A 27,645-nucleotide genomic window follows, 5' to 3' on the forward strand; every position below is an offset into this window, starting at 1 on the left:
TCCTGTTCTGAATCCTTGGGCTTCACCACTTTTCAGTTGTACAAGATTAAGTAATTTCCCCGAGATCAAGCAGCTAGTAAGTGATGGAGCCCCAGGCCTTGCACTTAGGTTCCCCTGGCTCCCAGTTCACCACTCTCTTCCCTCCATATTTTGGATAGACCAGGTGGAGCTTTGTGAGAAGCAGTGATTTGCATTCTCCCTTTCTTCTTTCTCACTCTTTATTTTCCTCTTGCCCTCCACTTCCTCCCCTCCCAGCCACTCTGTAAGCACAGCTTTTCTCCTTCCCCAATGGCAATCGTATGACCAGCAAGTAGCTCTGGGTCAAAGGTAGGAGAAACATCAAGCCTAGGAGGGTCTGTAGTACCCAGGAAGAAGGAAGAGGTTAAAACAACAACAACAACAACAACAACAACAACAACAACAACGGATGAATTCTTCACAGCAGGGCAAGCAGACAGGCAAGAGGCATGGAGCCCATTTGCACTCAAAGGCACCCCCAGAAGCACATCTTCCTGAAGTGGGCATGTAGCAGGATTCCAGCCTAACTCATCTTTGGGGGTGATCCACTGGATCACGGAGAGCGAAACTTCTCAGGGACGCGTTTCAGAGCAGTACTTTTCAACTCCGGCTAACCATGTGAATGACCTCAGAAGCCTTTTAGGTATCCAGATGCCCAAAATTCACCCCTGATCAATTAAACCAGAATTTTTGAGGTGGTCCAGGCACTTTTTAAGGCTTCTTAAGTGGTTCTCATAAGCAGCCAAGGGAAAAATCATCAGATTAGAAAAAAGAGAAACATGGAAAGTGAGGACAAGAGAATCCAATATCAGAACATAAACACAGTCTCCCACTTAGATGAATCGGGCATTTTCTTCCTGCCTTTCCAGGCTGTGTGAATGGGCTCCCATCATGACAACAAATATTTCTAAGTGCACTTCGGGCCCTTATAAGGCCCCAGCACAGTATTGCAGGAAGTCACACGTGTGTCTCCTGTGTACAAGCGCACTCTCCCCAGGCCTCCACAACCTCTCACCCCAGCCCCCTCCATGAGCCAGTTCCTGGTGTAGGAACTGTGTGAAACTGCCTTTCTTTCATCTGCTATTGTCTTGGAGGCATCCCAAGGAGACTCCTGGTGCCTTCAGGTAAATAGCTGACTTATATTTTACCTCTATGCATCCCTCTCCCCAAAACCCCAACGACCAATAGGCCTGGTTCTGGGGAGACTATCATAGCAAAACTTGCCCTCTATTCAGAATTACTTCTCTGATGGGCAAGGCTTTGTTCAAGGGACATTTGTGCTGCGCTTGACTTTCTGTTCCTCAAAGATGAGCTCCCTCTAATCTCCAGAGCCTCCTAGGCCTCTCAGGCAACAGTCCAGAGGCACAGCTCCTCCACCAGTTGCCAGACATGATGAGACATGATGAAACTCCAGTTACATTGGAACTCCTCTACATGTCTCCTCAAGAAGAAGCGATCCTTGATCTGCCTTTGAATGCCAATGGCTTCTGTGCCACAAGATCCCTCTTTCCTACCTATGTGCCCTGTTTCTATTTTTTTTTTAAGATTTTTATTTATTTATTTATTTACTTGAGACAGTGAGAGAGCATGAGCATGAGCAGGGGTGGGTGATGGGTGGGGAGGGGCAGAGGCAGAGGGACATGCAGCTTCTCCACTGAGCAGGAAGCCTGATGCAGGGCCCGATCCCATAATCCTGGGACCATGACCTGTGCCAAAGGCAGACACTTAAGTGACTGAGCCACTCAGGTGTCCCTGTACTCTGTTTTCCAAAAACATCAATAGTTTGCTAACTGAAAATAAGATTTTTGGCACTAAGCACAAGAAATATTTCAGTGTTTATACATATACATTCCCTAGAGGCTAGTGCTCTGTTCGTGTGTGTGTGTGTGTGTGTGTGTGTGTGTGTTAAAGAAATTTCTTCATGTGTCAAGTGTTCCTGGGAAATTGTCAGTAAAATAAGAGAAATCTGAAATAAATATGATTGCTACAAGTAGCAAATAAATAAACTGGATATCATAAAGCTCTGTGCTGTGCCATTCTACTGTGAACTTAACATCTTTTTTTTTTCTTAACATCGTTTAATAGTGGTTCCTATTTAGTATATCGTTGGTGCTTCTCCATGAGAACGAATACATGGGAATTATGAATATGGTCAATTCTTTTCATTTGATGGAGTTTGTTCTAAAGTCATAACTAACACTGAATAAGCAAGTACAGAGTCATTGACCCTTGGGGAAATACAGGGTTAGGGTCTTATAAGCCTCTGATTACACAGCATTTTCATCAACTAATCAATACATAATCTTGCTTTATGTGTGTTTCTATTTAACCAAAAGACATTTTGGTATATATATATATATATATATTTGACTCATTAATACTGAACTCACAGCCGATAACACTAGAACTCATGAACAAAACTTATCTAACACAGGGTTTTTTCTTCGTAAGGCACAACACAGCTTTCTGGTGCTCAGAAACACTAACAGCACTTCAGCAGTGTGTCTGGGAGCCATTTTAAAGTGGGAAATCACCAACAAAAAGCACACAAAAAATGAAGACTATGGCACTAACTAGACCGAGAAAAGGATTCTTATTTACAGTCCTTGTTGGACTGAAGCCGGGGGACACACATGTAGGGCAACTCCCCTCTTTCACCAATCTGCTCAGGTCTACAGATGACCTCAGAAACACTGTGGGGTTGATTCGGGGGGTTCAAAAATATTTTAGCCCGTAGGGGAGTTAGCAAATAGGGAATTCGCAAATAACTAGGATCGACAATACTTTTGTCTGTTTTTCCTTTGAGATTTTTAAACTACCCAGAAAATGTACAAAATAGGCAACAAAATTAGGTGGGAAAGGATTCAAATGATTTCATCCTCAATTACTAAAATTCTATTTTAGTGTCAAACATTTTAGATAGGTTAGTTATCTATTTACAACCTAAGTGCCACACGCCCGACTCTACGAAAAAATGTCTGTCCTGACCCTCTTACTCTGCATAGAGCTAAGGTTTAGGGAATGGTACGTGACAAGACCGTTTCCAGCTTGTTCTCTCCAAATCAGTCTAAGCCCTTGGCTTTTCTGACCCCAACCATGCAACATTTTCATTTCGTTACCTTAAAATCACTATAATCAGCCTGACTTATGACTGTTCTGGGCGTGGCCAGAAGAGGTCAGAGAAATGTTGGGGTGCCCAGGAACAAATGGTCTTGTAAAGACCTTAGGACACCCGTTTCTGACCCAACCTCCTGTCCTAAATGTTTGTTTTATTAATAGACACTAAGCCTGATATTACTTATGAGGCAAATTTGACAAGTTAGAAATCTCTTTTGACAACATTCAGAAAGTATTGCTGACCTCATTCCCCTGCTGCTACCCTCCTCCCACCATCCCCCAGCCAAAATTAAGGCAAAGTCAGAACGTTTTGAAAGAACACAAGGAAAATGCAATGTAATCACAATGGGTCACAAAGGACTCCATTCAAAAGGCAGTAATGTGGAAACTAGAATCTAGGGGACCATTCCTGAAGGGAAAATGATTGAAAATTAGCAAGCACACAGACTAATGCTAATAAAAACCAAATGGTTTTTGTTACAAACATTCCGGATTCTTCCACGGTCCACTCCTCACTTTTAAATGAAATCCTTGTCTCCAAATTGCTTTTTTGATACCTTGGTTACAGAAAGTTTGGGGGTAAATGTAATCTAGATTGCTGGTTTATCATTTAATCAGCCACTCCCTGTCAACCACTCTTTAAGTTCCAGCTAAACCACGGTCAAATCTTATACTAGTCTGACCAGCACTAAGAAAAGCCATCACTACACATTTGTTCAGAAACTGTGGATTTATACAAGTAGATCTGAGGGAAGCACAGTGAATTTACTCTGTAGAGCTGCAATGCTCAAGAAAGGAGACCAACTGCAGTGCCTGGCTGGCTCAGTTGATGGAGCATGCAACTCTTGATCTCAGGGTTGTGAGTTCAAGCCTCATGTTGGGTGTAGAGATTACTTAAAAAATAAAAAGTAAAAAAAGAGAGAGAGAAAGGAGACCTATTATTTTGTGTTTAAGCTTGAGGAATAGTTAGTTTCTAACTATTTTATATGTGCATGTGACCAATTTACCTTAAATATATAGACAAAAACACACACGTGAGCATGCACATACTTATAAATGTTAACCTGGAATCCATTTGCTATCAGATTTACAGAAAAACTCTCTATCAGATTCACATGTAGAGTGTAAACTACAGGATCTTCAGTTGGGTTCAATCAGAGATGCTCATGTACTACTAGTACTACTACTACTACTAGTCAATGGTTGACACGTGTCAGGCACCAAGCACTTATGGCTCGAGAGGCATTTTTCTAAATTCTTTAAAAGTTGTTTTCATTAAACTGAATATAGCAACTCTGTTTTTGGCCCCATTTTAGGACTGTAGAAATTAAGGATGGTTGTTGAGCAACAAAACCAAGGTTTGACCTCAAGCAGTGGCGGCCAGAGTCTGAGCTCTTCCGTGATGTTAAATTGCCTCTCTGGATTTAATTTCTTTTCCTTATTAATTGCTCTACACAGTGAGACACATCTCCTCTATTTTAAGGAGATCTAGGCACAGAATGACTACGTGTCCAAGATCGCCAATATGACTTTAGATATGGCATAGATCTAATTTTAAGTTGATGTTTTTAATTCAGTAATATTCACAACCAAATAACATTAAGGAAATTTCAGAAGCTACACAGACAGGAGGAGCTAATCCAAATTAAATTACACAGCAACCAGTTGGTGGGGGCTTTTTGATGCCCAATTAAGGTTCTAATTGCTCTATAACATGAGTATAGCTATGTGAATTTTTTCACTTCATTTGGCCCTGACTTTTAGAATTTGTTGAGATAATCACAGAAATCTCAAGTCTTATGGACCCCCAATAATAATCCTTATTTGGCTCTCCCCAAATTAGTGAAATTCTTCAGCCTTGTCTTATAGCCCATTTAAATGAATGGCTCACAGCCAAGAGCGGACAGTCAATACTTTTCCAACAGGGATTCCTCCAAAACTCACAACCCAAAACATTCTGTTAACTGAAAGCCCTGAAACTGTGTTACAGTTAAAGTGCCATAGGTCTAAAAATAATTTTCCTTTTCCAGGTCCAATTTGCATTTTGAATCCTAAAAGATTCTTTGCTAGCAAAAAGCTATTAGACAATCTACTGCAATTTAAATACAATATATCACTTAAAAATAAGTTATCAGGGCTGCATGTTGATCATAATGTTAATGAATAAAAATGATCCTTTGTGGGGAAAGAGATTGTAGGTGATGAAAAAGCCTCCATTGTGCCCTCAGAACCACCCCCCCCGCCCCGGAAGCAATGAACTGACCTACCCATGCTTCTCCCACTTAAACTTTTTGTTATTTCAGATCATGTTACTGTACAAAAATGATCAGAGCAACTTCAATAATAGGTAACTACTGAGAATAACTCAAAACATTTTACCTTTGCATCATGTTTAGTTAGAGAGTGGTACGAAAAGATCACAGCAGGGAGATAAGCTGGGTTATCAGTGCTTTTAGAATACCGAAGTCAAAATTGGTAAGACAGCTCTTCTCTAGTGAGCGCTCTTCCGTTCAGTAAGTATAACGAAATAAGCATTTAGTTGACACGGGGTCAGGTTTGCCTCCACATGTTTATATTTTTTAAGGAATAAATAGCTCTTTTATATTACAAGACACAGAGGATTATACTAAGTCATTGGCTTTCTCCAAAAAAAAAAAAAAGAAGAAGAAAAGAAAAAGAAAGAAAAAGAAAGAAAGAAAGAAAGAAAGAAAGAAAGAAAGAAAGAAAGAAAGAAAGAAAGAAAGAAAGAAATTTCTTCTTGTGGAGCATGGAGACTCCAACACTTCTTTTTGTTTCATTTTAACAAATATTTTCGAGTACCCTTACATATCGGACACTGTTTGGAACTGAATACACAGGTGAATACACAGGTGAATACTCCCTGCCCTCACCGAGCCTGCAGGTTTTCCCCTGAAACAAGACTGTTTCTTGCATAATGTAAGCGAACTCCCCTAATGTAACTGTCATCTAGACACGCTAGCTTCTCGTTTTTGAATTGCTAAACTTAGCCAGTATCCCGGGGACGAGGAAACCTCCAATTTTGTGGGTAACCTCAGCCAAGGAGTCCCGTGCAGCGTTTCCGTGTGCCTGTGCTTGCACGGGTGAGCTGGCCAGGAAAGGAATGAGCACGCTGTGAATGAAGCAACCAGGACTAGGGAGCCTGAAGACATGGCAGGTGAAAAACAGCAAAGCTTAAGCTAATGCGGGTCGCCCCAGAGAACAAATGCACTGGGGCGTCATTGGAGAGGGGAAATGGGTTATGGAGAGGGATGGAGCTCCCAGAGAGCCAGAGGCGGACAGAAAGCGCCCCAGTAGTGGTAATGTAGGTCCTCGAGAGCTGGAAATGCTTACCTGGGTAGGAAATGATTTGACCATTCTCCCTGAGACAGGAAAAGAGCAGGAGAGAGAAATACCTCCAGAAACTGTTTCCTTGCTGACCTGATTCTAAGCTTAGGAGGGTAGAATTAACGTAAACGAAACAACTGGGAACCAAGTAACTGCCTCCGCTGCCAGCAGAGGAGACAGATGAGACAGAGAAGAGCTGAACTTAGGACCCTCCCTAGACAGACACAGAGACGAGAAATCTCACTTCCGTAAGCAGGACAAAGCCACCATGAGGACACTTCTTTGCTGCCATATTTGTGTATCAGGCGCCCTAACAAACCACTCGGCCTAGACTAAGCAGTGGTTTCGTGAACCTCGAGACAAGGAACACGAGAGTAAATCTAAGAGAATAAATTATTTATTCAACCCACATGTATGGACAACTTACTATGTGCCCTGCACCACACTAGCTGCTGTAAACAACGATAACTAAGACAAAAAGAGTCAGAGCTTTTATTATATGGGGCAAGACTAGACACGAGGCGACTAACCACAGTTGATATGAGAGTTATGGGTGTAGAGGGAGTGCTGGGAGGGAAGGAAGAATTAGCTAGGCAAAGGTGGAGAGAAGAGCATTTCATTCATTCCTTCATTGGCCATTCAACAAATATCTGAGTCAGGTACCAGGCTGTGTTCCCGGTTGAGAAGGTGAGCGACGGCCTTGACAAAAGAGGGCAGGACTGTAAGAGGCTGTGGGTGTGAATAGGTAGGTCAACCTCTGAAGGCAGGATGCTGAATGGATAAAGGATGAAGAGCTACATTCCCAAAGCTTCAGCACCCCAGGAGGAGCCCTGCCTGTCTTTGATGGAAGCAGACGGGTGAGAACGACTTGGCAGGGGCTTAGCCTTTGTCACCTTGGCCGGTGAAGGGTAGGGATATGATCATGGGAAAGAGGATTTACTCTTGCTGAGGCTGCAGGAAACAGCCAGCCTAGTCCTGTAAGTCCTCATCACTGGGTGTCACGGAGACAGCTTTCCTTTATTTTCTATCTCTATGGCTGGTCACCAAGTCCTACAGCATAGCATCTCTTGGACACACGTCCTGCCAAACTGGCTTATGCTTCAAGAGCTCTAGCTTGGATGGATCTTCTCCATGAATCCAGAGACCTTGTGGACTATAGAAGTTCAGCTGCTGGCTGACCTCCTCCATGTTCCATACATCACATCACTTCAGATGATTGTACAGTTAGGGGAGAGGTGGATGGGATCAACGACAATGACTAGAGTTAGAGGTAGGAGACGTGCAATTCCTGAGAAATAACTCAAAGTACATTCCACAGATTATAAAAGCAGTAATAATTGTAGGTACGCTCCCCCACCCAGAGCAAGGGATCTAATCCCAACTCTTTGCACGATGAGTCAATGACGGACATTCCAATAACGGACATCCTTCTCAATTAAGTAAGCCTTCTCATAGTAAATTATCACCATCTGTTATTTAAAAGCTTTGAAAAGCACACATGTACTCTATCAGCATCCTAAAACATTTTGATGTCGGCTTCTTTTTTCTGTTACTAAACTTGAAATAAAAAAAAAAAAAAAAAAAAAAGCAAACTTCTAGTGTTCATTGAAAGCCAGGTAGGCAAGATCTGAAAAAAAAAATCTTTTTTTTAATTTTTTACACATAAATTAGATTTCCTCGTATTAAATAAAACAAGACAAACACCTGATTCCTCCCTCTAAGTTTTTAAAATCAATAGGTGTGGTAATTGACGGGTGATGGAAATGGCGGATCCTTGGCTTCCTGTGTTGACGTACAAAATGAGTGAGCCGTCGCCCCCTTGGTAAATGAAGAAACATCTTTCTTCCATGTAAAATGTTTGTCATGTACATAACCTGGGCTCAGGTAGAAGCAGCCTGAGCCGGTCCAGTGGGACTGGATGCTATTTTAGAGAGACTATAAGGGTCAGCAACGGGGAAGTTTCCAGCTAAGAGCAACGGAGGGATGAAACCCCACAGCAGGTGTGTGACAAAGGAGCTCTAACCAGCAGCGTGCTGATCCAAGAAAGTTCTGCAAGTTCTGGCAAAAGGTAATGAAGTCAAGAGCTAGGCCACATTTCAGTCCCAGAAGACAGGAAAAGAGAAGCAGGAACTCCGTTTCCAGAAGCAGGAAATGAGCTGAGAGTGAGGTTCCCACCCCCCCAACACATACACACGTTAGGAGCTCACAGGACATGAGACTTGGAGCCAGAGCCACTGACCGTGGCCTTCATGAGGGCCTGGGCCTGCATGGAACCCAAACAGCTTGTCACCTTTGCAAATCTTTTCACCTCTTGGTGTTAATTTTGACAACCGTAGTTAAGATAGATCATGTCAAGTTTCATGGCATCTATTTCAACTATCTTATATTCCTTTTTTTTTTAAAGATTAATATTGGGACGCCTGGTAGCTCAGCGGCTGAGCATCTGCCTTCGGCTCAGGGCGTGACCCTGGGACCCGGGATGGAGTCCCACATCGGGCTCCCCGCAGGGAACCCGCTTCTCCCTCTGCCTGTGTCTCTGCCTCTCTCTGTGTCTCTCATGAATAAATAAATAAAATCTTTAAAAAATATAAAAAGCAAAAAATATATATAAAAGATTCGTATTTGCATGGATATGAGTTTATGGGGTCTTTCAAGGTATCACTTGTGCCATTTCTTCTTGACATAGTGTTATATCCTTGCTACGGGACAGTATAGATAGTGCTTTGAGAAATTTTCCATTCAGTTAATGACTTTTGCTATATTACTTCCTTTACTTGATCCACTCAAATATAATCACATTATGTCTCTGAACAAATACAATTATTAATATTTTGCTTCTTGGCTTCTAAGTTAGTGAAATCATTAATTGCTACATACATATGTTTAGGGATAATGAATTCATCTGGCTTCAGATGAGCAGACGTATCCAAACGTCCTAATTTCACTCAGGTAATTTCATCACACAAGAAAATTAAGCCCATGGATTTAACAAAAGCTTCCTTTTCTGGAAGTATTTTTAAGTAACTATTGCATCCTCGAGCACATCTTATTATAAGTCTTTAATGATTTGGGAGTTCTTTAAATAAGAATTTCTTTGAAGTTCAGGAAAGCCTTGATTAACAAAAGAAACTATTTAAATATAGGGTTTGGGGCATATCCATCATTTTATAGTTGGTTTGCTTGTTTCTGCTTTAAGCATCAAGCGCAGAGAAACAGATGCACGGCTGCTAATTGATTTTGATTTGACTTCTCAATGATCTGGTCTGTGCTGCGGACTGAATCCCCCCTTTTTTTTATTTTTTAGCTTCCCAGCTAAGGTCCCACTACAGTTAGATTCCTCTGGACTGAAGTTTTTAAGAAAGGTGTTTTGGGGTGCCTGACCAGCTCATTCGGTAGAGAAGGCGACTCTTGATCTCACGGTTGTAAGTTTGATCCCCAAGTCAGGTGTAGGGATTACTTACCTATGACATCTTTAGATAAATAAATAAAAGTTTATAAAGAGATTTTGATATTTAAAATGTGACAGTTCTGGGTTTTTTTTTTTCTTTAATTTTGAAGGAAGATCGCGCCTCTAAGAGATGTTTAAACAAATATTTTGTTTTAAGGTAAGAAGTCACCGATTCACTCTGAGTGAAAAGCTAAGTAAAAACGAATTCATTAGTAATTCTATCAAATGGAGCTGGACAACACCATGCCAGACCATTTCCTCTTGCTGGTTGCTACTTACTCACCTGAATTATACGATTACATATGACAACACGTGAGCCAGAAGCCCTCACCGGTGTGAACTAGTTTCTAGGTTAGGCGGCCCCTCCCAAGACTCTAGAATCTTACTCTTGTCAGCAAACATTTACCTGTATTCAGAAGGATATCTCCTGCAGACTTTTCTCTGGACTAGGAAAGGTATGGGTCTGGGATGTGAGATGAAACAGGGTTTCTTAACTTCTGGGGCACCTGGATGGTTCAGTGGTTGAGCATCTGTCTTTGGCTCGGGTCATGATCTCAAGATCCCAAGATCGAGTCCCGCATCGGGCTCCCCACAGAGACAGCCTACTTCTCTCTCTGCCTCTCTGTCTCTCATGAATAAATAAAAATCTTAAAAAAAAAAAAAAAAAGAATCCCCTAACCTTCTGAACTATCATGACCTTCAGCTCCACTCTCCATCAGTCCATGCATTTTATAGTAACATCCTGATGTTACCATCACCCAGAACAGTTCTACCTTTGAAATCTTCACCTTGAGTAACCTATGCTCTGACCTTCTGATCCTTACAAGTGTTTTCCTTTCTTTATTCCCTCTATCCCTGCCCTTGAACTTCCCTGAGAAGTCTCACCCCACGCCTACGCTATTTTCCCTTTGTTTTTTTTTCTCTATCCAGCCTACACTGGATAGTGCCATCATTTAAACCATCATCTCATCGAAGTATTTCATTCCCTTGCCCCCTGCAAATATATCTATGCTGAGTCGATCCAGCTGCCCTCCTTTCTCCTCTAACTCTAGGCTAAGATACTTAATAATGTATTTTATATATTGATTGATTGACTGTCTCCTTTTTAATTGACCGTCTCCATTTTTTATCTTGTGAGCAGGGACTTTGTGTCACTCACTTCTACATCCTCAGCGACTAGAGTAGCGCTCAACAAGTATCTGCTGAAGAAGTTATTGGCGATGCTGGGAAAATCCCATAACTGCCTGGTTTAACGCCATTTCAAATAACGGCCTTCAGTTTCAGCAGAGCGATGAGCCCTGTGCACAACCTCGCCACACACATGGCCCCGGTGAGCCTTCTTCCCCTCTACACACCGCCCGTTTCCAGCCTTCGACATTCCTGCTTTCTCCGCCAGCTCAGCCCCAACGGCAGATTTTGCTTTTTACTTTACAGTGAAAAGTGAAGTAACTGGGTGATGAGCAGCACACCTCCCTGTCCTTCCCAGCCTCCACATGTATTTGCATCCAGACCATTGTTGCCTCCTTCCCCCGGGTGAGAGAAGAAGAGGGGCCCTCCTCTGTCTAAGAGGAGTCCTGCCATCTTTCCCCTGGATATATCCTCTTGTGTGTCCCCAGGAACAAGACTTACCAATTTTTCCACCTTCTACCTGAAACTTCAACTTCTCTCTGCTTTCATTTCTTATCTTATCAACCACTCAGCTGCACTTAACTCCAGCAATCTAATTTTTAACATACTCTCTTCCTTTTCCTTTGGTGATTTTACACTGCACTGGTTTTCCTTTCTACCTCCCTGACTCCGACTCCTCCTCCGACTCCTCCTCCATCTCTTTTGGAAATCTTCATCTCCTTCCTGGTAAAGCTCAACCACATCGTCCATATGATGATTCCTGAATCCTTATATCCAACCCTAATTTTGCCACATGGGAGACTCATGAGTATCTTAAAATCTACACCGTCTCAAAGGGGACTTTTTTATTGCATGTGAAAATCTATTCATTCTCTCCACTTTGTGATCATTCACACCCAGGCAACCATTAGTTCTCATCCAGATGAGTGGGCAGGGGCCTAATTTCCTGCCCACAGTCATTCTTTAGTTATAGCCAGTGATCCTTCCCAATGGTTCTGATCAAGTCATGCTTCATTTAAAACCCTTCTTTCTATAACTTCTTGGTGCTATTAAGTAGAAGGTCCAAACACTTTAACATGCACTACAAGATCTGACTCCTGCTTATCTCTGTGCCAACGCTCAACACTTCCCCTTCCCAACCTTGCTTTCACTTCCCCATGCACACCCTCTATGGCTTAGCCCTACAGCTATTCCCTAAGTTCCTCAGTCTTGCCAGGCTCCCCCCACAACATACGCACACATTTGGGACATGGAAATATTATTCCCTCGTATGGGTAAGTCTTTGCCTCCACTTTACCAGGTGTGAGCTGGATAGCAGGCAAGCTTGAGAACGCTACACCTCTGCTTCAAATCCTTCAGATTCTCCCTGTAATGTATCTATTTATTTCCTGTAGACTTCAGGAGAAATTACAACCCATATAGTACATGACCCAGCCCCCATTTGCTTTTCCAGTATCATGACTTACTAGCCAGGTGCATCCTCCGGCCATCACGAACCACATGCAGGTCCTAAGCTCACCAAGCCCTCACTGGCATGTTCCATCTAGCCCATGTACATGCTACTCTCTGCTCCACTGGTCTGGCAATCTCTGACCATCCCTTCAGAATGTAGTGGGTGATGTTTCCCCTTGAGAATGCTTTCCTGGCCCATTACCATCATTCTACCTGCCCACTCCCATGACTGGTCTGGCTCAGGTGCTCCTTTCTCAGACAGCCTATGGCACATTCTGTCCGTCTCTGTCATAGCACTTACCCAATCCATACAGTAACTTTGTTTCTTGGTCTTTCATGCTGACTGGCTTACCACTTTCCTAAGGACAAGGGGATACCTGGGTGTCTAGACAAGTGTCTAACAGTTAGAAGGTGCTCACTCAATGTTTTGGGGAAAAAAAATCAATAAATGAATGGAGAGATGAATGAGTAAATGAATGACTGGATGAGGAAAGAAGTGGCCCTGAAGTCTCTATGAAAACATTCATGCCCACATTATTCCTGGGAAATTCAGGAGGGCATTCCAGGTTCAGCTTCTCCATTATGAGCAGACAAACAGACCCGTGGCTCACCCACTCTTACTTAGTTTTTACTGGGTGGCACAGCCTTACATTGTACCTGTTAAAGCAATTCGTTGGTTAACATACACCTTCTTTTAAAAAAATGCAAACATCCATGTCATTCTCATGGACCTAACGTCAACTGATTTACTTAACATGTTTTTCTTCCTGACACCTCACAGAGACCACTCCACTGAAGGAACAGGAACTTTTGTGTGTCAGGGAGGAGAGATGGTTTGGCATGGGTATATTTTAAAAATCTTCCCAAATTATCCTAATAAGCAGCCACAGTTGAGAATCACTACTCTTCAGCACTTCTCAGACTTTATTGTGCACACTATTCTCCTGGGGACTCTACTAACATTGCAGCTGCAGATTCAGTAGATCTGAGGTGGGGTCTGAGAATGTGCACTTGATTTTCAAGTTTCCCAGCTGACGCTGATGCTGATGCTGTTGGTCTTAGACCAGACTTTGGGCAGCAAGGGTCTAGTTATTGTCCTATTGCCGCAGGTCTCTGGCTTATTTACTTTTAGGGGTCGAACAGCGGTGAGGGAAAGGCTAAGGGTGAGGATGTGCAAGGGCAAGCATAGCGTAACCATGTATTCAAATCAGCGTACCTGCGGCTAGGTTTTGCTTTATAGCAAACATGGGTCTAAGTGCCCATTTCTGATTGTGCTCATTTTAACTTCTTCACAGGCTGACCTGTCATCCCCCGTGCTAAGATAGAGCACAGAAGTCAAGGAAAATGTTAATAAGGGGTGACAAATTTTACCTGAGGATACACAGCATGTGCTACTCTCTTGCCGTGTCTCCTTTCCCCCTCCTTCTCTCTTCTGACCCACACTTTCATCTCTAAAAATATATTGACTGCTTTTTGATTCTCAATAAGTAGCTTTAAACAGTGCATCTGTAAGTTGCAGGAGAAAACACATTAAATGGAATATATCTGTGCATTATACCTACGGGGCATCTCCCTGAAGGATGTGTCATGTGAAATGGGCTGTCATTAGTCTTTGCTGTTTCTCTGTAAAATGAGACGCTATAATTCCAATTTTGTAGATAAGGAAAATAAAATGCAGGAAGCTAAACTGACTTAATTAAGATCACACGCTAACAACACAGGATGTGGCCAAACCTTGCAGCCTAGCTCCCCCATGCTATGTTGGCTTGGTGGAAAAAGAAGCAGTACTCTTTCAAAAGATTGGGCCTTAATTATTCATAACACTTGTATCTCTTTGAAATAAAGCTTACTACTTAACAAGCCTTTCTTCTACACGTATCTACTGCTGGAATTTGTCTATATTCTATTCATGCAATTACTAACCTATTGAAATGAATTCAAAGTGGCCTTATAAGGCCACATAAATTAACTCTTATACATTGAATGAGAAAGAAAGAAAAAGGACAATAGGAATAATGCTAATGGGCCAAACGGCATACAAAGAGGTCCTATAATTACAGGGTAAAAACAAATTTGACTCTCACTAGCAGTCAAGGTGAAAGAGGAAACATTTCACAGAACCCATACATGAAACCAACACTCTTCCAAAAGCAGGACTGTCCATGCCAACTGCTCTGCGGGAGAGACCTCAGTCTGACTTTCTTTCGATAATGGCTGGTCCACCGAGCCCTACGATACCACCTGCATCTCTGCCTCCCTCTGACAGTGGTGAAACCCCAGCACCTGCAAACAACGCTTCCAACGTCCGATTCCCAAGTAATTTTAACTTCCTACTTGATTTTCTGTTTCCAAAGACTTTCATCAACATCACCCTCAGAAAATCCAAGAATAGACACTTGCTCAAATGGAGAAGCTTGAGTTATTCAGTGAAGATTGGGCAGGACTGAAAATGACACATAATTATTTCGAATTGCAGAAATGGGACTCAGCATTTAATAGCAATCAGAAGATCAAAATATAATGACTTCTAGGTGGACACTGGGGAGATGAAAAAAAAGGGACGGGGGGCGGGGTTGTTCCGTTTTGTTTTTCAACAGTTGTATTGGATTCCAATTTGCATACCATAAAATCCAACCGAGACTTTTTAATAAATGTATATGTTTGTACAAAACCACCACCACAATCCAACTTGAGAAAACTTGCACCACCCAAAAGGCTCCCTTGTATCCACTTGCAATCCCTGCCCCACTCCCAGCGCCAGGCAATAGCTATTTTTCCTTCTGCCTCTGTAATGTTGCCTTCTCTGGAAATTTCCTATAAACTGAATTGTATATAATATGCTGGTTCCTGCATCTGACTTCTTCTCCTTAACATAATGTCTTTGAGGTCCATGCATACCGTTGCACGTGGCCACTTTTTTACTGTTGCGTGGTATTCCCGTTTATGGCTATACCATATTTTGTTTATTTACCTGTCGATAGACATTTGGGTTCTTTCCATGTTTGGGCTATTACGAATAATGCCGTAGTGAATAATCACGTAAAAGTTCTTACGAGGACACGTGTCTTCATTTCTCTTCGGGAAATACCTAGGTATTTCCTAGGTGTGGAATTGCTCAGGTCGTACACAGAGAGTGTGCTTAACTTTTTATGAAAATGGCCAAATGTCTTCCAAAGTGATTCTTCAATAGTCACCTGCGATGTACTGAGGTATTTTCCATTCACACCAACAGTGTATGATGGCTCCAGGCCCCACACCCTCCCTGACACTTAGTACTATTATTACTGTTATTACTTTATCACAGCCTCTCTAGTGGGTAGGAGGTGAGGGCGTTTGAAGTAGAGAGAATATATTCCAGTTTTCAGATAGTCAAAAGTGGGGTCAAAAGCAGTCTCCCCCACTCCATCACTACACTGTATCTCCTTTTCTAAATGATCGGAGAGAATGAAATCTTTCAGGATTGAAGGGTTTGAGAATTTTCCCCTTATGATTTTTTAATTCTCTATTTTTAAATTTCCCTTAAAATAATTAATCAATATTATCAACTTGATCTTCATATTCTATCAAAGGGTTGCCAGAAAGCCCCTTGCTGGCCCACGGATTTGGTGATGACCAGAACTCTATGTGGCCGAGTATGGTGCTAGGGTCCTCATCCCAGCCTCGGCTACTACTTATACCCACTCACCTTCACTTCTAGGTAATTTTCACAGCTGCAAAACAGACTTTAGGATTCCAAATGAGCTTACCCTGCTTTGCTATTTTTTTTTCCCCTTTGATCATTTCATTCAATTTACCTATGCTTTCCATGCCTTGAGAAATGACGGCGCACTCCTGCTTAACTTCTACCCAGCAGGTAAGAAAAATATGTTACATATGCTTGTATTTATCACCTAATTGATTCCCTTCTTGGAAAGGATTTGATTGACAGATGCTAAGTTTAACCGGAGAATTTTTAAAGCAAGTATAGCCAGGCAACTGTCCGGAGAATGGTGTTGGGAAAGCTGCCCAAAGCCAACTGTCACAGGCCACATTTACATTAACAAAGGTGTGGTTCAGCCGACTTGCCACTAAGACACCTGCTGCGTCCTTATTGCCCCAAGGATTTTTTTCAATCTTAATTACATAATGAAATAGCCCCATCTCCCCCTCTGAAGGGCTGCTGCGCGCCTGGTGGCCCCCCAGAGCCGGTCTGCAGTCTGCCCTGTGCTGAGCCAGTGGTGCCATTTTTCTTCATGGGGACTATCTGGGCGGGTGACAGGCAAGAAAGGAGAGACCACGGCCAATAGTGAGCACCCAGCAAAAGGCCAGCAGGTGCCAAGAGACTTCACCTAGGGCGTTACCAGAATCTGACCCTCGCAAACATGATCAGGAATGTGAAGGTTCATATTCAGAATATGAATACGTTATCTCACTCTGCTGAATAGATCTTCCAAGTGAACGGAATGTCTCTTTTTCTTTTTTCTATGAATAATTAAATACCCACCAAAAGTTTGCCTCGTAGGAGAAAGAAAAAGGTTTACCTGGTGAGTAGAGAATTAAAGGGGAAAGGAAATAAACAGCTCTGAGAGGTTCCACGAACCAGTCTCTCGGGGCTACCATAATTATGCAGTATACAACCTGCACAACTGTACAGACGGTCTTTCTCTTGTGCATTGTATTGCTCGTGTATCTTAACTTGGCTTCTCTATCCCCTGGGGCATCTAAGCCAACACTGTTAGTATTTGCTTCTCTAGACCCCTTAATTCCAGGCTGTATTTGGTGTACTAAAATCACAGATGAAGATGCTCAATGTTCTCAGTAAAATAGCCGGTTTCTGGATGGATGAGAGATTTCATCTCCTCCGTCTCAGTGTGGATGTAATTATTTCAACTCTGACAGTCATCTAATGCCTCTAGCATTAGGTTCTAGCAAGAGGGGAGGCCATCTGCTTTCATCCGTACGGACACAGGGTATTAAAAATTTCATAGAGTCCTAGTCTCCCCCAGGCAACATGGAGAAGTCATGAATGTAAGTTCCAGAACCAGGCTGCCTGGGTTGGAATCCTAGCCCAAGTTTGTTCATCAGTAAAAATAACATAGAATGAGGGGCACTGGGTGGCTCAGTAGTCGAGCATCTGCTTTAGGCTCAGGTTGTGACCCCAGGGTTCTGGGATCGAGTCCCACATCAGGCTCCCTACATGGAGCCTGCTTCTCCCTCTGCCTGGGTCTCTGCCTTCTCTCTCTCTATCTTCCATGAATGAATAAATAAAATCTTAAAAAAAAATGATATAACGGATAGTACCTACCTCACGGGGTCATTATGAGAATCAAATGTGTTAATACATATAAACTGCTCACAACAGTGCTAGACACATATATATTCAATATTAACTATCATTATTTTATTATATTATATTCCACTATTTTTCTCCTGTATTCTATTATTATAATCCTCTAAAAATCTGTATAACGTTCCTTCCTAATACCTCCATATGACACACCTCAATGTAGTAATAAAGTAGCAGCTTCATTTATTTACTTATTTACTTTTATTTATTTACTTATTTATTTATTTACTTATTCATTCACTTATTTATTTACTTATTTACTCACTTATTTGCGTGTGTATGTGCGTGCATGTTTTAATTCTTCAGAGATAGCCTTAAAATAGGGAACTATGGAGGGTGTATTAGTTCCCTCTCACTGCTCTAACAAACTGCCCCAAAGCCGATGGTTTAACAGCCAGGGCTCACTGTCTTACAGTTCTAGAGGGGTTGGCAGGGCTGCATTCCTCCTGGATGCTATGAGGGCCACCCACTGCCTCCCCCTCCCGGCTTCTCAAGGCTGCTCCCATCCCTTGGCTTGCAGCTGCTTCACTCCAACCTCTGCTTCCCGCGCTTCTGTGGCCACATCCCCTTCTCTTTCTAACCCTCCCTGCTCCTTTCCCGTTAAAAGAACGCTAGAGGTTACATAAGTCCACCCAATTAATTCAGCATAATCTCCCCCTTTCGAGATCAAATTTGCAAAGTCTCTCTTTTTTCCACATAAGGTAACACACTCACTGGATCCCAGGATAGGAAGTGGGTACCTTCAGGGAGGCATTGTTCCACCTACCACAAAGGGAAAAGCCCTGGATGATCTCTTGAGATCATTCAGGCCAGTGGCCACCTCATTAAAGATGATCCTACTGTCCCAAGGGGGCCATGGCAATATGTGGAGACATTTTTTGGTTGCCTCAAGTTGGGAGGGGAACGGTTCTAGACATCTAGTGGCTAAAAGGCCAGGGCTGCCACTAAACATCCTAAAATGTGTGACACAACCACTTCCCCCAACAAAGAATTATCCAGGCCAAAATGTCAACATGATGAAGCTGAGAAGCCCTGATTTATACCATGTGATTCCTTGAAATCCTCCAAGTGGGGAAGGTTATGATGCAATGGAAGCCAGTTTGAGGATTTAGATTTACACGGAGAAGTCTGAGAAATCAGAAGCAAGCTCTATAACTCCGTGTTTTTGATGATCTTATATGGTAAATAAGAGATGAATAATATTACTCATATTACTCAATATACTCATTACCCTATCCCTTAATAGTAGGGTTTTGAACACCACCTTAACTGGCTATTTGTTAAGTAGTGTTTGTTTTATTTTAGGTTTGGTGTAATCTTTCATGCTGCTGCGTCTCCTATACATGCAAATTATCCTTAAGCATATGTTATAAACATCACTTATGTATATTATAAATATTTAATGGAACAGATGCTCAGATTTTAACGTACCTAACACCAGATACATTTCAAGACGATCCACGGCCTTCTGCAGTATTTCATTTTTGGCTTAGTATGACTTGACTTTGACTTCAAAGGATCAAAGAGTTTGTTTTGGTTTTTTTCCTGGCTTATAATTTATTTATTTATTTTTTTTAGGTTGACTCTACGCCCACTGTGGAGCTCGAACCCTAAGATCAAGAGCCGCATGCCCCACCAAGTGAGCCAGCCAGGGACTCCCTGGTTTGTAATTTAAACAAATCTGGTAATCCTTCTGAGTGGCCCAGAGAGCAACAGGCAGGTAGACTGTGTGTGAGCTATTGCAGCGATTTCCCATCAGGTCACTCATATTCAGTTTACAGGGCTGGTTAGGCTGCTAGGAATCTTGTGAGTAAGGTAGCAGGCTCTTTTTCCCAGAGCTTTATTGGCTCCATAAAGTCAGCCATAAAGATGTCTGGCTATATGTGAGTCTAGGCATGTTTCTCTCAAATGTGACATTTCAGCCCAAGCCTGGGTGTCATAACCAATGTTTCCAGTCGTGTCCACGGCGGCCCTCTGAGGCAGCTGGGACTCTAGGAGCCGTGCAGCTTATTGATCACGAGCCACAGCCTCCTCATCCACCAGGAGAAAGATTTAAGTCAGAACCAGCCTTCACAGGAACGTGAGCACCTTGTCTATCAATACCTGCTTTTCCAATCCTCAAAAACGTCCTGTGCTTGGGTTGGAATCTTCTCCCAGTCTTCTTAACATTATCTAAAATTGTTGGTAGGAGACTTGCATCCTTTTCAACATCCTTTTTCCCCCCCATCTTTCTTTTCCTTTCCAGCCATTTACTCTGTCCTTCTTACCTTTCTTTAATACTTTGTCCTGTCCAAGAATTCCCCTAGAATTTTGTTAATTTGGAACAACTTCTGAGAGCAGTAGTTTTATCTTCTATGGCAGAAAAGGTTTACGACTCAGCAGGGGACTGTGGGTGTGTGAGCCTGCATGGGTGTGCATGGGTGTGAATACTGTATCCCTAAGAGTGAGTTTCATCTTCATTTTGTTCTCCCAGGAAGAACAGTAACTATAAATAATCAAAGGAGTCTACCAGCTTGTAAACAGAGCTGAATAAAAGAAAACAAGACAAAACAAAAAAAAAAAAACGAGTTCTTCAGCAACTTTGTGTACCAGCCACACTATTTCTAGCCTATCCATTTCTCTGCTGAGAGAAACAGTGTTGGAAGGAGGTGTTTTACATTTGGTGTGATTTCTGACCTACGATGAAAGGATACACGTTAAATACGCCTTAATGAATTGAGATTTGCCAGACACTACTTACAAAAGCCAAAGCCCTACCCCTAAGCGGTAAGTCCCATATGAGATTCCAGATTCCAGATATCACACTGCTCTTGGGGGTCGGTGCCACTCGAGGAACCTGCCCAGATCTCTATGCCTACCCAGCCAAAGGATTCCATTTCCTCAAAAAAATAAGAAAAAAGAAAAAGAGAAAAACACAGTGAGAAGGAGAGAAAGAATGAAAGAGAAACTATAGAGTAAGAGACTTAGAAGACACATCAAGCATATTTAGGACAGAGAAACTTGAAGACAAGTAGAGGTCCATACATACCAACTGGGAGTTTCTGGAAACAGGACAGGGAATGAGTGCATAAGGGTAGCTGGTAAAGAGAAAAGTGGGGCAGGGTTTGGGGGAGGAGCAGATGGTAACTCTGACGGCCTGGGCACATTCGAACTCTGGCGCAGGGACCCAGGCCATCTCCTAGGCAGGCTATCTGTGTACATTTCCTGGGGGAATACAGCAACTTCTTTTGTTTCTGGGAAGGCCCGTGGATGGGCAAGTCCCTGCTAGTACGCCAAGCAGCCATTGGCCCATGTCCCAATCAGGCCTCCCTCCAGCACCCCCCCCTTAATGTCTCAGGTGTCCTGCCAGGGCACATGAGATCCAGAATGACTACAGCAATAAAAATATCAAAGAGCAATACAGAAAAAGCAAAAGGCAAAACATTTGGAACATTAGACTTTATCACCTAAAATCCCAAGATATTTTCTCATCGTTATTTTGCAAAGGTCAATGAATAGCAAAAAACCCAGATAAAGCCATCTAATAGCAAGTGGTTCAAAATCATTAGGGACAGGTTATTTCTTGCAAGAAATGTAAACATTATAAAGGGGGCTTACAATCTCCTGCCGAGGGAGACAAGAGGTAGATACCTCGTCCGTATCCCAGGGTGCTGCTCAGCGACCACCTTTCTTCTCCTGGTCACAATGCTCTTCTTTTTCACACCACACGCTAACTGATGTGACATCTTACAACTCCACATGCTGTCTTGGTTCCCTTCCCTGGCTTTTCCTTTCCTTGCACTCTAATTCTCAACATCTTCTTAAGTTTGGCCCTTAAAAGCTCATCTCCGTCTGGGGAGCTCAAACACTCCTACGACTTCCCGTATCTCCCCCGGACAGATCCTAAATGCACCGCATGACAGATCTTCGTACACTCCCTGTCTGTCTTTCTGCTGTCTATCCCCACTGGCGTGTAACCCCGGGCTCAGACCCAACATGCCCTAATCCATATTAATCACATCTCTCCCTAAAACAAACCTACCTCCTAACTTCTCTATTTCTCTGCGCGTTGCCACCATTCTCCTGAGTCCCATAGGTTTTAAAATTTGGCCTCATTTCCAAATCATTCATGTCCTTCATTTAGCATGTGCGTTCCACCGAGCCATCCAGTTCCCTCTTCATGTTGTCACCTAAGCTCTCTCACCCCACCACGGGCTGGCTCCTCGATGCACACCTGCATTACGGCAGCAGCCCCCACCTGCCCACACTCTCCGGATCATCACTTCTTACTCAACCCACCCAACCCGGCATTTCTGGAATCACCTTTCAGCTTTTGCCTTATTGAACGATCTGTTCTGGAAAATATCCATTGCTCCTTCATTAGGACATCAAGGCTAACGTGGATTTTCAAAGCTCTCCGTAATGGGTCCCTATCTATCAAGCCTACCTGTTCGCTGCTTCTCAACAACAGGATTTACTCCTATTGCTCTTTCACCCTGTAAGGAATTCCCTCTTCTGTACCTCTACTTCCAAACCCCAGCCCTGTTTCGAGGGCTCCCCCAAATCTCCACTTCTCCTCCTAGCTTTACAGACTACATTTCACTCCCTTCTTAGTTCTTACCCCCCCGATGACCTGCATTGAGAAAATAACATAATGACAGGATGCTCTTTATTTCAATGGGTTGATTTTCTTTCTCCAACTACACAGCAAGCTCCCTACGCTGGAGATATAGTTCTCTATCACCCTACCATACACTCCAGGTATGAAAAGAGTGAATTCATTTTTAGGATAAACTAGCTAATTAATCTACCACTTAAATATTCTTAGATTTTCCTTGGCTATAAATAATGAGGTATAATGAATAGAAGTATAAACAAAGAAAAATGTAGAGATAGTTGCCTTTCAGCATCTGATTTACCAACGTTATACATTACTTGTAAAACTATTAAATTTAAAAACCATCTTCTTACCTGATTTTATGCAGTCTGATGACTTGCAAATACCATCTAGAAAAAGAAGGGTATATACATAAATATTTGCAATCTGGTTTTCTAATTTCTCCCTATCTTTTGTTCTTTTAAAAACTGCCAACTAAATAATCAATTCCTTAAAGCAAGAGCTAAAACCTGAGTATTATATATCATTGTCAATAGCCAGAAAAACCATAGAGAAATAAAATCGGCAAATTCTAAATTTAAATTTTTTTATTATGAAGAAAACAATGCATTTACTTTATCGTCTCTACCCACTAAGACCTAGGTCTATTAAATTGAAATAATCAGTCGTTTTAGTCTGGTAATCTTTTTTTTCTCCTATTAAAGAACCAATCTTTTCTAATCCTTATTGTGAAAAACTTCTAAGACTCAAATTAGACCTCTTGGATTCCTGTGAAGCCCTTTAGAATTTCAATGACACAACAAATTTCACTAATTGAAGTTGGCCATAAAATTGTGTACATTTGAATCAAATAAAATTTTACCTTAGAATTCTTACAGAATAAGCATGAGCGTGCTAAATATACTCGTCAATTAATATTAATAACTTAGCTGAAACATAAAAGACATTGTACTTTAGTCAGAGTTAATTGTTTCAATATACTGATGTTCCATTTTATTTTTTTAATTTATTTTTACTTTTTTAAGATTATTTATTTATGTATCTGTAAGAGACACGGAGAGAGAGGCAGAGACACAGGCAGAGGGAGAAGCAGGCTCCCCGCAAGGAGCCTGATGTGGGGCTCGATCCCAGGACCCCGGGATCACACCCTGAGCCGAAGGCAGACGCTCAACCACTGAGCCCCCCATGTGTCCCAAAGTTCCATCTTATAAAGGAATCTTTATACCACCATCTTTAAGCATTGCTCTCCTTCCCACATTCTTTTGATAGATGAAAAAAGGGTAAGATGAAGATTCTACTCTCTTGTGCATGTCTGTGTGCACAGGTATGGGAGTAACTCACCATCATAGGTTGCATAGAGTGCGATCATTGTCACAGCGATGATGGTAAGGAGCAGGACAAGGACGGAGAGACTGATCTCCAGGGAGGTCCATCGTTGTTTCTTTGGCCTTGGAGTGCTGATATCAGTTATATCCATCTGACTTTCTGATCTGCCCATCACCTAAAACCTGTAAAAAAAAAAAAAAAATTTAGATAACTAATAATAACAAATTAATAAATAGATAAAAATAGGAGAAAAGAAAATGTATGTACAATTTTCTAAATGCTCAATGTAGCTAAATTTAAAAAAAGGTTAATTCTTTTTAGATAGAAATAGATTTTTGTTGTTGTTGAAAGTCAGAATTTTGATTCTGAAAACATAGAGGATAGACCCGATGAATCTGACACGACAAGCCATAATCATTTTTTTTTTCGCATATATCACTGAAGATACAAACTAAATTAGAGAGGAAGACTCGGCTAAATACTCACATAAGATTCCTTCAGCAGTTCATTAGCAAATAATTGCTGTTCCATCATAAAGCAAAGTTTTAAACTCACTCTTCTGAACTTTGGACAACGTCAAAGGTGAATTTTATATCTTGGCCAGTGACTTGCTTTACAAGCATAGAAATCAATGACTAATACTTTGAGGTTTTGACTAAGCAATAATTTGAAACATCGATACAGATAAAAACAAAAAGGAACAAATACTTGTGATAGTTTATTTTTAGTCTTAAAAACAACTTTTATCGTTACAGTTCAAAATTACAGCCACTGCCGATGTGGGTATCTATTAACTGGTTAGACAACATTCTGAAAATGGTCACTCACTAAACCAAAAGTCAGTGGTTTACACCCAGGGATGAAAGATATTAACCTTAATCGATGTTGTGTGTGTGTGTGTGTGTGTGTGTGTGTATGTAATTGAAGAAAAAAAAAACATACATGATTTAAAAAAATCCTACACTGCAGGTCAGGGTAGTGATGGTTAAGACAGGTATTTAATTTGTATTTAAATTAATATTAGTACTTCTACTAATAGCTGACATTTATTGAGTACTTCCCACATGTCAGTCACTAGTTCTTAGTGCTTTACATGTACTAATTGATTTAATCTTTGTAAGGTGGGTATAAATATTCTGATTCTATACCTCAGGAAACTGGGGCACAGAAAATTCAGGTAATTCGCCCAACTACACAACTAGTAAATGTCCTTTACAAAGAACACACTTGGTCACTGTTTGAAATATATCATCACACAATAAAAGCTATTCTAGATCTTACTGCAGAAGTTTTGGGGAGGGTAGGGAAATCGAGGGTGTATAAGCCTAAATATTAAATTTCATTATGTTTCTCGTAGAGGCCTTGTGATTCTTTATTGACCGTCCACCAAAGCTCAGACTTCAGTTTTTCTGCATTTGACTGTAGAAAAGAGCATCATAAACTAACAGATTTGCTGTTTACAGCTCGATACAAAGTAAGCGTATAATTTAGTCCCTAGATGAAGTGACCGCTCAGAAATACTCTTATAGTTAAAGGTCTTTGTTAAATACCCACAATTCCCTGAGTCTGTTTTGTGGAAACTGAGGCACGGGACAAAGTAGGAATCGGGTCTATATTTAAAGTACGGCCTGGGAGATCCTGCTGATAACTAGGAATTTAATCTCCCCAGTGAGTTATTAATAAGTGAACCACAACTGGACTTTAGAGTTCTGGATACAAAGTCTTAAGCATGCTGTTCTCTTGATTACATGAGGCTATAACCAAGGACAGACTATCAAATAAAAATATTTTATTAGACCATGAAAACTGTGTCTGCTCAATAAAAGCGGAATGTAATGTACCTGAATGTTAAAATGTCTTACTTAATGGTTATGTAACTCATGTTGGCTTAGTCTCACAGCCCCTGGGGTTATGATATGGAATTGCATTGATCGTGGTCCTTGGAGTTTTAATAGGGATGGTGATTGGGGAAAGAAAAGATGGGACCAAATTTAGGACTTGGACACCACACGGAGAGATTAATAATAAAAAGAATAATTTTCCCAGTTTCCCCAGAAGAATTCAAAAGCGACCTAAAGAGCATCTTGAATATTAATCACCCCGTTCCCTTTCTGGAGCATTTGTCCTCCTGCTCTGATATTTCAGAAGACAACCTAGAGAAAAGTATTTCTGAAAGAATACAATTCACTTCTCCTTTTAGTTCTTAGAAACAACAATCGGTTCCTCTAGAGCTGGGAACCAGGGTAGCCACAGGGTTAAATTTAAGTGCTCTTTGGCACCACCAGGCTTCCAACTAGCAAGAAAACTAGTAGGCAGGCGTGCTTTCTCCTTGCTGGGTGACTCTTTCCTTCCTTCTCCTCCTTACCCTTGGGATTGGGGTACGGAGGCAGCTGGGCTCTCGATGGTTGTGCACCTAATCCCTGCAGAAATTGTTACGGGGGGGAAAAAGGCAGTGACTAAAGCTGTTAGTCCTTTCACTGGCACCAACAGACTATCCTCTGAATCACCTGCACACTCTCCACCTGCCTCTCTTGCAAACGCTCTGCAAAATTTTAGTCTTCTGCTCCTAAGCAGCGCTTCTGAACGGCACTGATCGAAAACAGAAATGATGCAAGTGAAACTTCCTAGTAAACTTTGTCCCTCATGTCCAGATACCTCTGCTGGATTCTCTATGTTCTTGTAAGAAAACGGGGCTCAGAATCTCGAGCAGCAGGATGGAACCTATCACCAAGCCCCAGACACTGGAATATCCACCCCGACTACACACAACCCCATTTTAGAGAAGGGAGGGGAGGGGGTCATTATACAAAAGAATACAAAAACATTATAAAGTTGATACTTACAGCTCCGTATAAAAGTAGGATGTGCCAAAAAAAAAAACAAAAAAACACCTACACGTTTATAAACCGCATCTCAATCTAGAGACAGGGTCGGAAAGCTCACCCCAAAAAGCAGACGCTTCCACAGGAGAGGAGAGGACAGAGGATTAAGAGATCTGACCCAACAAGCAATCTGTGAACTTCAGCTGGACGACATCACCAAAAGAACACACGATTCCTTTTGCTTAGGTAGAAACTGCGTTTCAAAGCAACAGAAAGCAGCAATTCTTAACACCGGTTGAGCACAGGCATCACTTTCTGATAGAGTCAAATCAGAGCACCTACAGCACCACAGTTCTGTTCAAGGGAAGTCTAGAAACCAAAGCAATTTCCATCTTCAGGGCGCTTCAGCGCTTTGGCATTCCCGCAAGTCTCCGGAGGTGCCCTAGTAACACAGTGCGTGTGATGGAAACTGAGGCACAGGAAGCAGGAGAGGCGGGTTCGCATGGAGGCTGTGGCTGCAGAAGCAGAGAAGCCAGGTACTCAGGAGAAATCACCTCCTTCTTTTTTTTGGGGGGGGGGTGGAGGACATTAATCTGCAGGTGTCCCCGGGGTGGGGGCCTGGGATGTGGGGGTGTGGGCCCGAGGGCAGCCGGTCAAGGAAAGTCACAGCAGCAAGTTCAAGGAGGAACCGGGGAGATGTCGGTTTGCACGAGGACCCAGAGCCACGGCAGGGGGAGGCGGGGAGGACCCGCAGCCTCCGGCACCTGCTGCCCCTACAAGTCAGGTCCCACCTGCATCACCTGGAGGGGTGGGGGTGGGGGGGCGGGGGAAACGCCGGGTTGCCCGCACCCTGCTTGCCGGGAGGGGACGCAGGGGGTCGGGGAACTTTCATCCCCGTAGGCCCCCCGCGACCGAAGCCCCCCGCGTAGAGGGCATCCCCGCGGGGCACGGAGGTGGGCGCCCCAGGAAGACCTGGGGTCATGCGCCGCGCTTGCGGCTCGGGAGAGTCAAAGTGGCGAGAGAGTTCGGAACCGGGAGGAGATCCGACAGGGACCGAATGGAAACA

General features: G+C 42.4%; 1 protein-coding gene across 5 annotated transcripts in view; it reads right to left on the bottom strand.

Annotated features, from left to right (window-relative positions):
* The window catches only part of MME (membrane metalloendopeptidase), a 96,101-nt gene that overhangs the window by 67,285 nt on the left and 1,171 nt on the right, over positions 1–27,645 (bottom strand). For 3 of the 5 annotated variants that reach the window (XM_077864635.1, XM_077864636.1, XM_077864638.1), the window contains exons 2-3: positions 23,773–23,939; positions 22,785–22,820 (exon numbers count right to left, since the gene is read on the bottom strand). In XM_077864635.1, the coding sequence (XP_077720761.1) occupies positions 22,785–22,820; positions 23,773–23,929 (193 nt within the window). In that variant the 5' untranslated portion in view covers positions 23,930–23,939. Of the gene's footprint in view, positions 1–22,784; positions 22,821–23,772; positions 23,940–24,243; positions 24,383–26,700; positions 27,033–27,645 lie in introns of those variants that run through there. The other 2 variants (XM_077864639.1, XM_077864637.1) reach the window with 2 other exon arrangements.

Source organism: Canis aureus, chromosome 22, assembly GCF_053574225.1.
Source record: "Canis aureus isolate CA01 chromosome 22, VMU_Caureus_v.1.0, whole genome shotgun sequence".
Lineage (NCBI taxonomy): Eukaryota > Metazoa > Chordata > Mammalia > Carnivora > Canidae > Canis > Canis aureus.